This window comes from Malaclemys terrapin, chromosome 6 (genome assembly GCF_027887155.1).
Source record: "Malaclemys terrapin pileata isolate rMalTer1 chromosome 6, rMalTer1.hap1, whole genome shotgun sequence".
NCBI classification, from domain to species: domain Eukaryota; kingdom Metazoa; phylum Chordata; order Testudines; family Emydidae; genus Malaclemys; species Malaclemys terrapin.
Window position 1 is genome coordinate 134,233,673 of NC_071510.1, and position 13,034 is coordinate 134,246,706.

Here is a 13,034-nt window from a genome sequence, read left to right on the forward strand (position 1 = left end):
CTCCAGCCCCCTGCCCTGACCCCCGCACCCCCACCTCCACAGCCCCCTGCCCTGACTCCTGCATCCCCCCTCACACCTCCTCAGCCCCCTGCACCTCTCTCACCCCCCTCACACACACCCAGCCCTGACCCCTGCACCCCCCAGACCTCCCCAGCCCCCTGCCCTGACTGCTGCGCCCCCCTCACACACCTCCAGCCCCCTGCCCTGACTCCTGCATCCCCCCTCACACACCTCCAGCCCCCTGCCCTGACTCCTGCATCCCCCCTCACACACCTCCAGCCCCCTGCCCTGACTCCTGCATCCCCCCTCACACACCTCCAGCCCCCTGCCCTGACTCCTGCATCCCCCCTCACACACCTCCAGCCCCCTGCCCTGACTCCTGCATCCCCCCTCACACACCTCCAGCCCCCTGCCCTGACTCCTGCATCCCCCCTCACACACCTCCAGCCCCCTGCCCTGACTCCTGCATCCCCCCTCACACACCTCCAGCCCCCTGCCCTGACTCCTGCATCCCCCCTCACACACCTCCAGCCCCCTGCCCTGACTCCTGCATCCCCCCTCACACACCTCCAGCCCCCTGCCCTGACTCCTGCATCCCCCCTCACACACCTCCAGCCCCCTGCCCTGACTCCTGCATCCCCCCTCACACACCTCCAGCCCCCTGCCCTGACTCCTGCATCCCCCCTCACACACCTCCAGCCCCCTGCCCTGACTCCTGCGCCCCCCTCACACACCTCCAGCCCCCTGCCCTGACTCCTGCGCCCCCCTCACACACCTCCAGCCCCCTGCCCTGACTCCTGCGCCCCCCTCACACACCTCCAGCCCCCTGCCCTGACTCCTGCGCCCCCCTCACACACCTCCAGCCCCCTGCCCTGACTCCTGCGCCCCCCTCACACACCTCCAGCCCCCTGCCCTGACTCCTGCATCCCCCCTCACACACCTCCAGCCCCCTGCCCTGACTCCTGCATCCCCCCTCACACACCTCCAGCCCCCTGCCCTGACTCCTGCATCCCCCCTCACACACCTCCAGCCCCCTGCCCTGACTCCTGCATCCCCCCTCACACACCTCCAGCCCCCTGCCCTGACTCCTGCATCCCCCCTCACACACCTCCAGCCCCCTGCCCTGACTCCTGCATCCCCCCTCACACACCTCCAGCCCCCTGCCCTGACTCCTGCATCCCCCCTCACACACCTCCAGCCCCCTGCCCTGACTCCTGCGCCCCCCTCACACACCTCCAGCCCCCTGCCCTGACTCCTGCAGCCCCCCTCACACACCTCCAGCCCCCTGCCCTGACTCCTGCAGCCCCCCTCACACACCTCCAGCCCCCTGCCCTGACTCCTGCAGCCCCCCTCACACACCTCCAGCCCCCTGCCCTGACTCCTGCAGCCCCCCTCACACACCTCCAGCCCCCTGCCCTGACTCCTGCAGCCCCCCTCACACACCTCCAGCCCCCTGCCCTGACTCCTGCAGCCCCCCTCACACACCTCCAGCCCCCTGCCCTGACTCCTGCAGCCCCCCTCACACACCTCCAGCCCCCTGCCCTGACTCCTGCAGCCCCCCTCACACACCTCCAGCCCCCTGCCCTGACTCCTGCAGCCCCCCTCACACACCTCCAGCCCCCTGCCCTGACTCCTGCGCCCCCCTCACACACCTCCAGCCCCCTGCCCTGACTCCTGCGCCCCCCTCACACACCTCCAGCCCCCTGCCCTGACTCCTGCGCCCCCCTCACACACCTCCAGCCCCATCCTGAGAACCAAACAGGAGCTGCCCCAGGTAAGCGCTCCACACCCCAACCTCCCTCGCCCTAGATCCTGGCCAGACCCCGCAACCCAATATTTTTTTACAATATTTGGAAAGATCATTAAGTGGTCCGTCGAAACCCTCCGTGATTTTCAAGTGGTCTGTAGAAAAATAAGTTAGATGACAAGAACAATCAAGGTACCTCATTTTATTTTCATGTACTTGCTGTTATTTATAGGAGGAGGATGAAGGAAAAAAGAATGAAAAACGGGGGCAGGGGGAGATAAGAGAGAATGTTCTTTTTCTTGGCTGGGTCCCAAGGAGGAGCCCCAAAAATGAAGCTGAGCACAGGGCTAGGGGGCCCCACTAACTCTAAATCCACCACTGGCTGTCACATGACCTGGGCTGGGGATACTGAGCTGATCCCCAGTCTCCAACCTACCTGTGCAGTACAGCAGACATGGCCCTGCCCACTAGCTCCTCTCCACTCCCTAGCCCCCCCACCACTTGCCCCCCCCTTAAGGCTTAGCCCTCTTACTTTTAAAAATGATTGCTTGCCCCTCTCCCGCCCACCTCAGGCTTTTCTGGCAGCCCTGTTGCCGAGTATCCAGTTTTAGACTGGAAACTCCAGTAGAAAACAGGACCCGAGTTAGCAGTGCTGACTGGAAACCAAATGTCCGGTTATAGGAGTAACCACATTAGCCTCTGCTCCTCCCACTCACAACACCCACCCCAGAGGGCTGGAAGAGAACCTGTCCCGCTGCTGTGGGAGGAGGGGAAGCTCAATGCAGAGAGAGACAAAGAGAATGGGCTAGAACCAGGTAGGTACCCGCTCTATGTGGGCAGGGGTGGGGGGGATCCTGTTTACCCCCTCCCCAGCCCTGCTGCGCTTGCAGTTTACCCCTGACCCCTCCCTTGCTCCAGAGACCAACCCTAGCTCCTGCCCCACTGTGCTTTTAGCCCCGGGCCCCTTTACAATCATTTCCCGGGGGGCCCACAAATATGTTTGGCGCCGGGCCAATAAAAAGTTAAGCCAGCCCTGACTGTGGCATGTGCATTCAGGGGGCTGACAGGAGCAAAAAAATAGTTGGGACTCACCAATCTCCCTCAGCTCCACCTCAGGATCCACATTCTCAGACAGCAGTTCGTTGATTTTGCGGACAATCCAACCAAACACACGGCCATATGCCACCTTAGCAATGGAGTCCCGGGCATCTGCACAGCCAGACAGTAAAGAAAGATGATCACCTAGCCACAGGTGCTCCTTCCCCTCAAAGAGCTTCGAAGCTTCCTTCTAGGACACGGCTACCCCTCTGATCTGTTGAAGAGTCTCTCCATTTTTTAGAATAATTCCCCCAAGATTTTTGGCATAGAAACTCCCTTCACCCTTCTGTCACCAAGGATGATGCGTTCTCTTTGTACATATGACGTCTGACACTGTAGTCCTTGAGCACTAGGGCCTTTGAATATTATTTGGAAATTTGGATGGTTCTTCCGCAGACTCCTGAACTTTTGATTAAACTGTAGAAACCCTCACACAGCATTCATACCATCCACCAGCACTCCAGACTTCAACGAGAGAACAATGGCAGGACCCACGCTGGTTGGGCTGCAGGACTATATCAACTGAGCATGCTTAGAAACGTTGCTGTCATTCTAATGAGAAGGAGAGCAAGTCAGCACCATGTCATCTATGAACCTACATGGTAGAAAGTAACTATTTTACTGTCTGGAGTGACATGAGAAGGGAGGTTTGGTAGACAGAACCAGGAGCTTTCAAACTCTCAAACTGTTTCTTTTTTTTACGCAACAGTAATTTAGAAATTCTCGGATTTTAAAAGTTCATTAAAAACAATCTATTTTAATGTAATTATTCTTAATAAAGACATATCTGAGTTTCATTTCTTTCCTTATGAGGGAGTATAAGGAAAGAACACTTTACATGGGTTATATTTTGATACTATTACCTCTGCTTCTGACACTCATTCCTCGGTGGTGCGCTATTATGATAATCCTCTCAGAATTTCCCTCTTACATGCTACTAAGCATTGGGCAAATTGTCAGTGCTTTGCACCAGGAACCCTCGCTTCCCCAACAGCACTGTGCATGCTTCAGGCACACTTACTACATATAAAACTCCAAAGACTGTTACAGATTGGGGGGGGAGTAGAAAAAACTGGTGCAAGATACGAGTCAGTTCTCTTTTAAGTTCCCCAAAACACTAAGGAGTTGAACAGACAATGCCTACCCCAGCTTCCAAGGCCTTGAGCCACCGGTCTGCTCCTGAAAGAAACTAGCTCACGACTGACAAACAAATGCTTAACTTTTAACACATGAGAACTTGACTAGCACCTGCACATGTCCTATAGACTTCCCTATAGAAGTTTGCCCAATTCAAATGTGCCTATGCATTGAAAGATGTAAACATTTAGTCAGGTCTGAATTCCCATAGACACACATGTGCCATTCTAATAGAAAGCCTTATCAAACACCCTTATTTAAATAATGAATACACATGCTCAAAGGATAATTTTTAAACCTTATCCCCCCACTTGACCTCTCACCTGCTTTTGCTATTGCTGTTTCAAACAGCAGGAGGTCAAAGTACACTGCAGACCAGCTGGTGCACCATAGCAGGGTCCACACAGCCGGATGGTGCATGGCAGGCTACAGTGCTGTAGGTTTACACTCCAGTTGCCGCACACTAAACAGTCACGTGGACAAGCCCTCTGCATTTATATGGGCCCCATCAATGGAACATTCTGTTACTAATCAAAATAATAATAGTATTTCCCTTCCTCTTCCCAAGACGAAAAAGAATTGATAAGTTTACAGAGTTTGTGACAATAACCACATATCCCTGTATTAATTGTATATTTTGATCTGTAGCTGAAATCTGATTTTTCTGTCTTATGTTCTAAGATGGGGGTGGCAAACTACGGCCTGCGGGCCACATCCGGCCTGCCAGCTGATTTAATCCAACTCTCGAGCTCTCGCGCTCCAGCCAGGGAGCAAGGTCGGGGGCTGCTCTGTGCGTGCGTGCCGCAGCTCCCAGAAGCAGCAGTATGTCCCCCCTCTGGCTCCTACGTTTAGGGGCAGCCAGGGGATTCTGCACGCTGCCCCCGTCCCAAGCGCCGCCCCTGCAACTCCCACTTGCTGGGAACCACGGCCAATGGGAGCTGCAGGGGTGGCACCTGTGGATGGGTCAATGCACAGAGCCGGCTGGCCTCACCTCCGTGTAGGAGCCAGAGGGAGGATATGCCGCTGCTTCTGGTAAGCGCCACCTGGAGCCTGCACTCCGATCTCCTCCCATGCCCCCTCCTGCACCCTGAACTCCTCATTTCTGGCCCCACCCCACAGCCTGCACCCCCAGCCAGAGCCCGCACCCCCTCCTGCACCCCAACCCCAATTTTGTGAGCATTCATGACCCACCATACAATTTCTATACTCAGACATGGCCTTTGAGCCAAAAAGTTTGCCCATCCCGTTCTGAAGCTCCACAGGGTGTCTGGGATCCTTAGCAGCAGGAGGAAAATTAACTTCTTCCTCATTGGTGAGGGTGCAACACACCTATGAGTGCAAATAACAATTACACAGCACTCAAAGACCCACCTGGAAGCTCCAGCAGACCAAGGAAACTAGTTTAGGTGAGAGGGAATACAATCCCCAGGGAATATGTTAATGATTCCAGAGACAAAACAGGGGCTAGCTTCTTAAGGCCTGACTGACTGTCTGTCTCTCTCTCACACACAAAGCATGATGAACTAAAACCTAACAAAGAGAGAGAGAAACATGCTATCTATAAGGTAACGGAAGACAGACCATCTGGGTGGTAAGCATATATAAAAGATTAAACCTCACCTGGAGAGACATCTGTTTTGTTTGTAAATCATCTTTTTACTCTATTAAATAAACAAATTGCTTTTAAGCAAAAGCCATCGAGCAAATTCCCATTTCTGGAGAGACAGTTGAGCAAGCACTCAATGTAGAGGAGTATCTGCAACACATGGATTGTGAACCTAGGTATCTACCCTGCTTTTGGTCTAGAAGGGCATAGATAATGGATTCCATGCAGGGCAGAGCAAGTTGCAAGAGCTGAAAGTAGGCACTAAGGGGCAACCCAAAGACCAAGGGGAGTTAGGAGTGCAGACAGCCTTAATCTTTTCCTGGGACTTAAACAAAACAACAAATGGTTTGTGTATATGGGAATGAGCAAGGGGGGATGGTTGTGCTCTGTGTGCATGTCACACATTGGGGAAGTTATGTCAATGTGATGAGTTTTAGTTCAAAATATGATGAGGCCGATGATCTCCTCTCCTATTGCAGAGTTTCATTTTCTAGGTCTGGGACCTTTGGCAGCTCTGTCTCCTGCATTCACAAGCCCTTCCCTACTGAGGTGGGTTAACTGTGTTTGCAGACCATAGCTATGGGAGGTCCTGGCTGCAAAAGCAGGGATGTCTCTCAGGGAACCAGGGCTGATCCCATGGAGGGCTTATGGGGGGAGCTAGTACAGAGATAGAGGTGATGTGTTCATGTCGCGTTTTGTACCAATTGGAGCTCCCTCGGGGACTGATGTGTCTTAAGATACATCTCTACCCAGCTATAACGCTGTCCTCGGGAGTCAAAAAATCTTACCGCGTTATAGGTGAACCGCATTATATTGAACTTGCTTTGATCCGCCGGAGTGCGCAGCTCTGCCCCGCCCCCCCCCCCCGGGAGTATTGCTTTACTGCGTTCTATCCCATTTGTGTATTGTGTTATATCCGGGTAGAGGTGTATAATGAACTGCAACATCTGAACCTGCATGTGATAAAGCTCTGTAGCAGTTGCAGATGGAAGTGAGTTTATCACCCTTAGGCTGGAGCTTAGTCTGAGGGCAGACATGCTGGATAGTGAATGAAGTTACAGATGGCACAAGTTCTTTGAAGCACATCCCCCTTCCCACCTACATCACCTCAATTCTTGCCTGGGTAAGAATACACTACCGACCACCTGACCAGAATGGTGATGAGGACTGTGAAACGTTCCAGGAGATGAGAGAGACTGTAAAAGTAGAAAAACTCAATAATAAAATACCGTATTTTCCGGCGTATAAGACGACTGGGCGTATAAGACGACCCCCAACTTTTCCAGTTAAAATATAGAGTTTGGGATATACTCTCCGTATAAGACTACCCCTCTTCCAACGCACACCAAATAAAAATTAAAAAAAACATCAGATTTGATTTCAATATGGTAATTTTAATTCAAATGCTTATGACATGCAGGTACTTAGCAAGAAAACTGTCACTTATAAACATAAGGCTGTTTGTCATCAAACATGTAAACATAAAACAGTGCAAGTGGATTAAACTTTTCCTAATTCACTCTAAAGCTGAAAGGAAGGATAAGACAATAAACCCATGGGAGCTGCCATGCTGTTTGTTTTCTAAGCTGTCAACCAAACTGGAACTGATGATGATAGGAGGAAGATAACAAACAATAGAGAGAGAGCAAGTGCCGGGCAAGTCCCTGGCGAGTTAGCAACGCCCATCATAACTGCAAGCTATGGTATTTTTACAGGTTTTGCTGGCATGACAGTTTCCCTTTAAAAGCCTTCAAAATCCTCCTGTTCGTCATCGGATATCATAAGTACATCAATGACATCTTGTGATACATTTGTAAGGCAGTCATCGTATGGATCGAATTCCGTATCAGATGGTGTGGTCTCAGCTTCAGTTTCCTCTTCATCTTGCCACAAGTAGTCGTCCTCCATACCATCTAATGAATTTGATATGCCACACTTCTTGAAAGACTTGATTACTGTTTCTGCATCAATATCATTCCAGGCTTTTATGACAAACTTGCACAAAACATCCAACTGTGGAGCACGCATGTTTCCTCCTTTTGTGAATGACTTTTCGCCGCTAACCATCCATTCATTCCACTGTTCTCGAATGCGATCTTTAAATGGCTTGTTTAGGCACACATCCAGTGGCTGTACCAACGATGTCAATCCTGCAGGAATAACTGCCACATCTGTGTTTAGTCTTGCAAGCCTTTGCTTGGTGCTGGGAGTTAAATGAGCCCTGAACATATCCCACACCAGTAGACTACATTTTTGAATAAGTCCACCTGGTCGCCTGCTCCATACATTATCAAGCCATAGCTTTACCCCTTCTTCATCCATCCAGCCTTTTTCATTCACATGTACAAAACAACCAACAGGGAACTTGAGTTTCGGCATTGTTTTTCTTTTAAAAATAATCATTGGTCTCAGTTTGGCGCCATCAGCTGTGCATCCTAGTACCACTGTAAAACTGGACTTCTCATGTCCTGTTGTTTTAATTAAAATTGTTTTTTCACCTTTTTGATGGACAGTTTTATTTCCAACCATATCAAAATTAATTGGAGTTTCATCCATATTTCCAATACTACGCATAGCCATGTTTAGTGCGCTGTTGTATTACGTATCGATGGAAACTATTTACTTTGCTATCAAGATCTGCAGGTAATTTTTGGGCAATTTTCGTCTTTTGCCTCAGTACCATATTATGCCTTCCCATGAATCTAGTACACCAGGATACAGTGGCCTTAAATCTGTTGCTGTGATCTGGGTTAGATTTGGCCCACTGAAGTGCAAACAAACGTATTTTATTTCGTGTCACTACATAACCGTTTTGGCGATGCTCATTCACCATGTCTGCTACATGTTTTTCGAGTTCTGGCCAATGTGGGGTGCCTCTTCTTAATGCACACTTACCCCTTGGCATACTCTTTAATGCTTTTTCATTTGCTTTCCAGTCCCGAACCATCTTTTCTGTTACTCCATATTGTCTTGCAGCAGCGCAGTTATTATGTTCCATGGCAAAGTTTACAACTTTAAGTTTGAAACTGGCTTCATATTTCTTTCTTCTTGCTGGTGGAGCCATGATGGGGTTTTGACTGTTGGAAATTTGTATACTGTACTGTATGTACTGGTGCATACCTGTATGAACAGGTACAGATACTGGTGCTGTACTGTATGTGGTACCCAGTATACAACAGCGATGTACCTTACCGGCGACTGGCTGGTTGTTGTATACAAAGCCTGCTTGGATTGGTCAGCTCTCCCTGCCTGCCCAGCCCTCCCTGTCTCCAAGACTATCAGAGCGGTAGCGCAAACACGCCTCTTTCACCCGTCTGGCCCGCCCTTGTATCCTATTACCTCCTTCTCTGCCTCTCAGATCTCGCACATGCGTGCCTGTGCCGCTTCACTGCAGTCCTCAGGAGCGAGATCTGAGAGGCAGAGAAGGAGGTAATAGGATACAAGGGCGGGCCAGACGGGTGAAAGAGGCGTGTTTGCGCTACCGCGTGTTTTTCTGGGCACAGCGCCGCTCTCTCTCTTTTTTCCATACCCCGGGCGTCCCGGACGCCTGCAGCTTGCTCCGCCCTTGCTGCTTTCATACGGTCGCCGCATACGGCGGGGATGCGGCCGCGGCTGTTTTTGAGCTCCCCCCACCATATGCGGTGACCGCAGATTCTCCAGTCCGGCTTGGAAGTTTCAGCACCCGCCCTATAAGACGACACCCGGCGTATAAGACGACCCCCGACTTTTGAGAAGATTTTCCTGGGTTACAAGGTAGTCTTATACGTCAGAAAATACAGTAATAATAATAATAATAATAATAATAGGGGATTTTAACTAGGGGGGATAGCTCAGTGGTTTGAGCATTGGCCTGCTAAACCCAGGGTTGTGAGTTCAATCCTTGAGGGGACCACTTAGGGAGCTGGGGCAAAAATCAGTACTCGGTTCTGCTAGTGAAGGCAGGGGGCTGGACTCAATGACCTTTCAAGGTCCCTTCCAGTTCTAGGAGATAGGATATCTCCATTATTATTTTATTAATTATCCCCATATCAATGGAGTATATGCCACCTCAGGCTAAGATAAAGTTTCTAGACACCATAAATGAGTGTTTCTTGGAGCAGCTAGTCCTGGAACCCACAACGGGAGAGGAAATTCTTGATTTAGTCCTAAGTGGAGCACAGAATTTGGCCCACGAGGTGAATATACTTGAACCGCTCAGTAATAGCGACCATAATATAATTAAATTTAACATTGGGGGGAGGGAAGAAGAAATATCAAAGAAGCCCACCACTATAGCATTTAGCTTCAGAAAGGAGAACTACATAAAAATAAGGAAGCTAGTTAAATGGAAATTAAAAGGAAGAGTCTCAAAAGTGAAATGCCTGCAAGCTGCATAGAAACTTTTTAAAAACACTTTAATAGAGGCTCAAATTAAATGTATACCCCAATTTAAAAAAACATAGCAAGAGGACCAAAAAAGTGTTACCGCTTTGTTGTTAAACAATAAAGTACAAGAATATGCTAGAGGCAAAAGGGCGCCCTTTAGAAATTGGAAGTCAAATCCTACTGAGGACAATAAAAAGGAGCATACACTCTGGCAAGTCAAGTAAATATAATTAGGCAGGCCAAAAAAAAATTTTTTTGAAGAGCAACTAGCAAAAGACAAAAAAAAAAAAAAAAAAAAAAAAATTGCTGTTGGTTTTTAAGTATACCCAGAAGCAGGAAGCCTGCCAACAACTAATATACTAAAAAAAAAAAAAGCACTCAAGGAAGATAAGGCCATTGCAGAGATGCTAAATGAATTCTTTGCATCAGTCTTTACTGCAAAGAGACAGAGAGAATCCCACACCTGAGCTATTCTTTTCAGGGAACAAATCTGAGGAATTGTCCCAGATTGAAGTGTCAGTAGAGGAGGTTTTAGAACAAATTGATAAATTAAACAGTAATAAGTCACCAGAACCAAATGGTATTCACCCAAGAGTTCTGACGGAACTCCAATATGAAATTGCAGTGTAGTAAGTAACCTATCGCTTAACTCAGTTTCTGTATAGGATGACTGGAGGAAAGCTAATGTGACACTATTTTTTTTTTAAAGGCTCCAGAAGTGATCCTGGCAATTACAGGCAAGTAAACCTATACACAAATGCAAGAAGCCTGGGAAACAAGCAGGGAGAACTGGAAGTCCTGGCACAGTCAGGGAACTATGATGTAATTGGAATAACAGAGACTTGGTGGGATAACTCACATGACTGGAGTACTGTCATGGATGGATATAAACTGTTCAGGAAGGACAGGCAGGGCAGAAAAGGTGGGGAAGTTGCGTTGTATGTAAGAGAGGAGTATGACTGCTCAGAGCTCCGGTATGAAACTGCAGAAAAACCTGAGAGTCTCTGGATAAAGTTGAGAAGTGTGAGCAACAAGGGTGATGTCGTGGTTGGTGTCTGCTATAGACCACCAGACCAGGGGGATGAGGTGGACGAGGCTTTCTTCTGGCAACTAGCAGAAGTTGCTAAATCGCAGGCCCTGGTTCTCATGGGAGACTTTAAATCACCCTGATATCTGCTGGGAGAGCAATACAGCGGTGCACAGACAATCCAGGAAGTTTTTGGAAAGTGTAGGGGACAATTTCCTGGTGCAAGTGCTGGAGGAACCAACTAGGGGCAGAGCTTTTCTTGACCTGCTGCTCACAAACAGGGAAGAATTAGTAGGGGAAGCAAAAGTGGATTGGAATCTGGGAGGCAGTGACCATGAGATGGTCGAGTTCAGGATCCTTACACAAGGAAGAAAGGAGAGCAGCAGAATACGGACCCTGGACTTCAGAAAAGCAGACTTTGACTCCCTCAGGGAACAGATGGGCAGGATCCCCTGGGAGAATAACATGAAGGGCAAAGGGGTCCAGGAGAGCTGGCTGTATTTTAAAGAATCCTTATTGCGGTTGCAGGAACAAACCATCCCGATGAGTAGAAAATAGTAAATATGGCAGGCGACCAGCTTGGCTAAACAGTGAAATTCTTGCTGATCTTAAACACAAAAAAGAAGCTTACAAGAAGTGGAAGATTGGACAAATGACCAGGGAGGAGTATAAAAATATTGCTCAGGCATGCAGGAGTGAAATCAGGAAGGCCAAATCACACTTGGAGTTGCAGTTAGCAAGAGATGTTAAGAGTAACAAGAAGGGTTTCTTCAGGTATGTTAGCAACAAGAAGAAAATCAAGGAAAGTGTGGGCCTCTTACTGAATGAGGGAGGCAACTTAGTGAGCGAGGATTTGGAAAAAGCTAATGTACTCAATGATTTTTTTGCCTCTGTCTTCACGAACAAGGTCAGCTCCCAGATTGCTGCACTGGGCAGTACAGTATGGGGAGAAGGTGACCAGCCCTCTGTGGAGAAAGAAGTGGTTCGGGACTCTTTAGAAAAACTGGAAGTGCACAAGTCCATGGGGCCGGATGCGCTGCATCCGAGGGTGCTAAAGGAGTTGGCGGGTGAGATTGCAGAGCCATTAGCCATTATTTTTGAAAACTCATGGCGATTGGGGGAGGTCCCGGATGACTGGAAAAAGGCTAATGTAGTGCCCATCTTTAAAAAAGGGAAGAAGGAGGATCCGGGGAACTACAGGCCAGTCAGCCTCACCTCAGTCCCTGGAAAAATCATGGAGCAGGTCCTCAAGGAATCAATTATGAAACATTTAGAGGACAGGAAAGTGATCAGGAACAGTCAGCATGGATTCACGAAGGGGAAGTCGTGCCTGACTAACCTAATTGGTTTCTATGATGAGATAACTGGCTCTGTGGATGAGGGGAAAGCAGTGGATGTGTTATTCCTTGACTTTAGCAAAGCTTTTGATACGGTCTCCCACAGTATTCTTGCCGCCAAGTTAAAGAAGTATGGGCTGGATGAATGGACTGTAAGGTGGATAGAAAGCTGGCTAGATCGTCGGGCTCAACGGGTAGTGATCAATGGCTCCATGTCTAGTTGGCAGCCGGTTTCAAGCGGAGTGCCCCAAGGGTCGGTCCTGGGGCCGGTTTTGTTTAATATCTTTATTAATGATCTGGAGGATGGTGTGGACTGCACTCTCAGCAAGTTTGCAGATGACACTAAACTAGGAGGCGTGGTAGATACACTAGAGGGTAGGAATCAGATACAGAGGGACCTAGACAAATTAGAGGATTGGGCCAAAAAAAAAACCTGATGAGGTTCAACAAGGACAAGTGCAGAGTCCTGCACTTAGGACGGAAGAATCCCATGCACTGCTACAGACTAGGGACCAAATGGCTAGGTAGCAGTTCTACAGAAAAGGACCTAGGGGTCACAGTGGACGAGAAGCTGGATATGAGTCAGTGTGCTCTTGTTGCCAAGAAGGCTAACGGCATTTTGGGCTGTATAAGTAGGGGCATTGCCAGCAGATCGAGGAACGTGATCGTTCCCCTTTATTCGACATTGGTGAGGCCTCATCTGGAATACTGTGTCCA

The 13,034-nt window shown here is 49.1% G+C and overlaps 1 protein-coding gene across 1 annotated transcript in view; it reads right to left on the reverse strand.

Annotated features, from left to right (window-relative positions):
* Positions 1-13,034, reverse strand: part of LOC128839162 (myosin-IIIb-like) — a 127,541-nt gene that overhangs the window by 87,585 nt on the left and 26,922 nt on the right. The window contains exon 10 of the mRNA XM_054031895.1: positions 2,840-2,956. Within this exon, the coding sequence (XP_053887870.1) occupies positions 2,840-2,956 (117 nt within the window). The remainder of the gene's footprint in view (positions 1-2,839; positions 2,957-13,034) is intronic.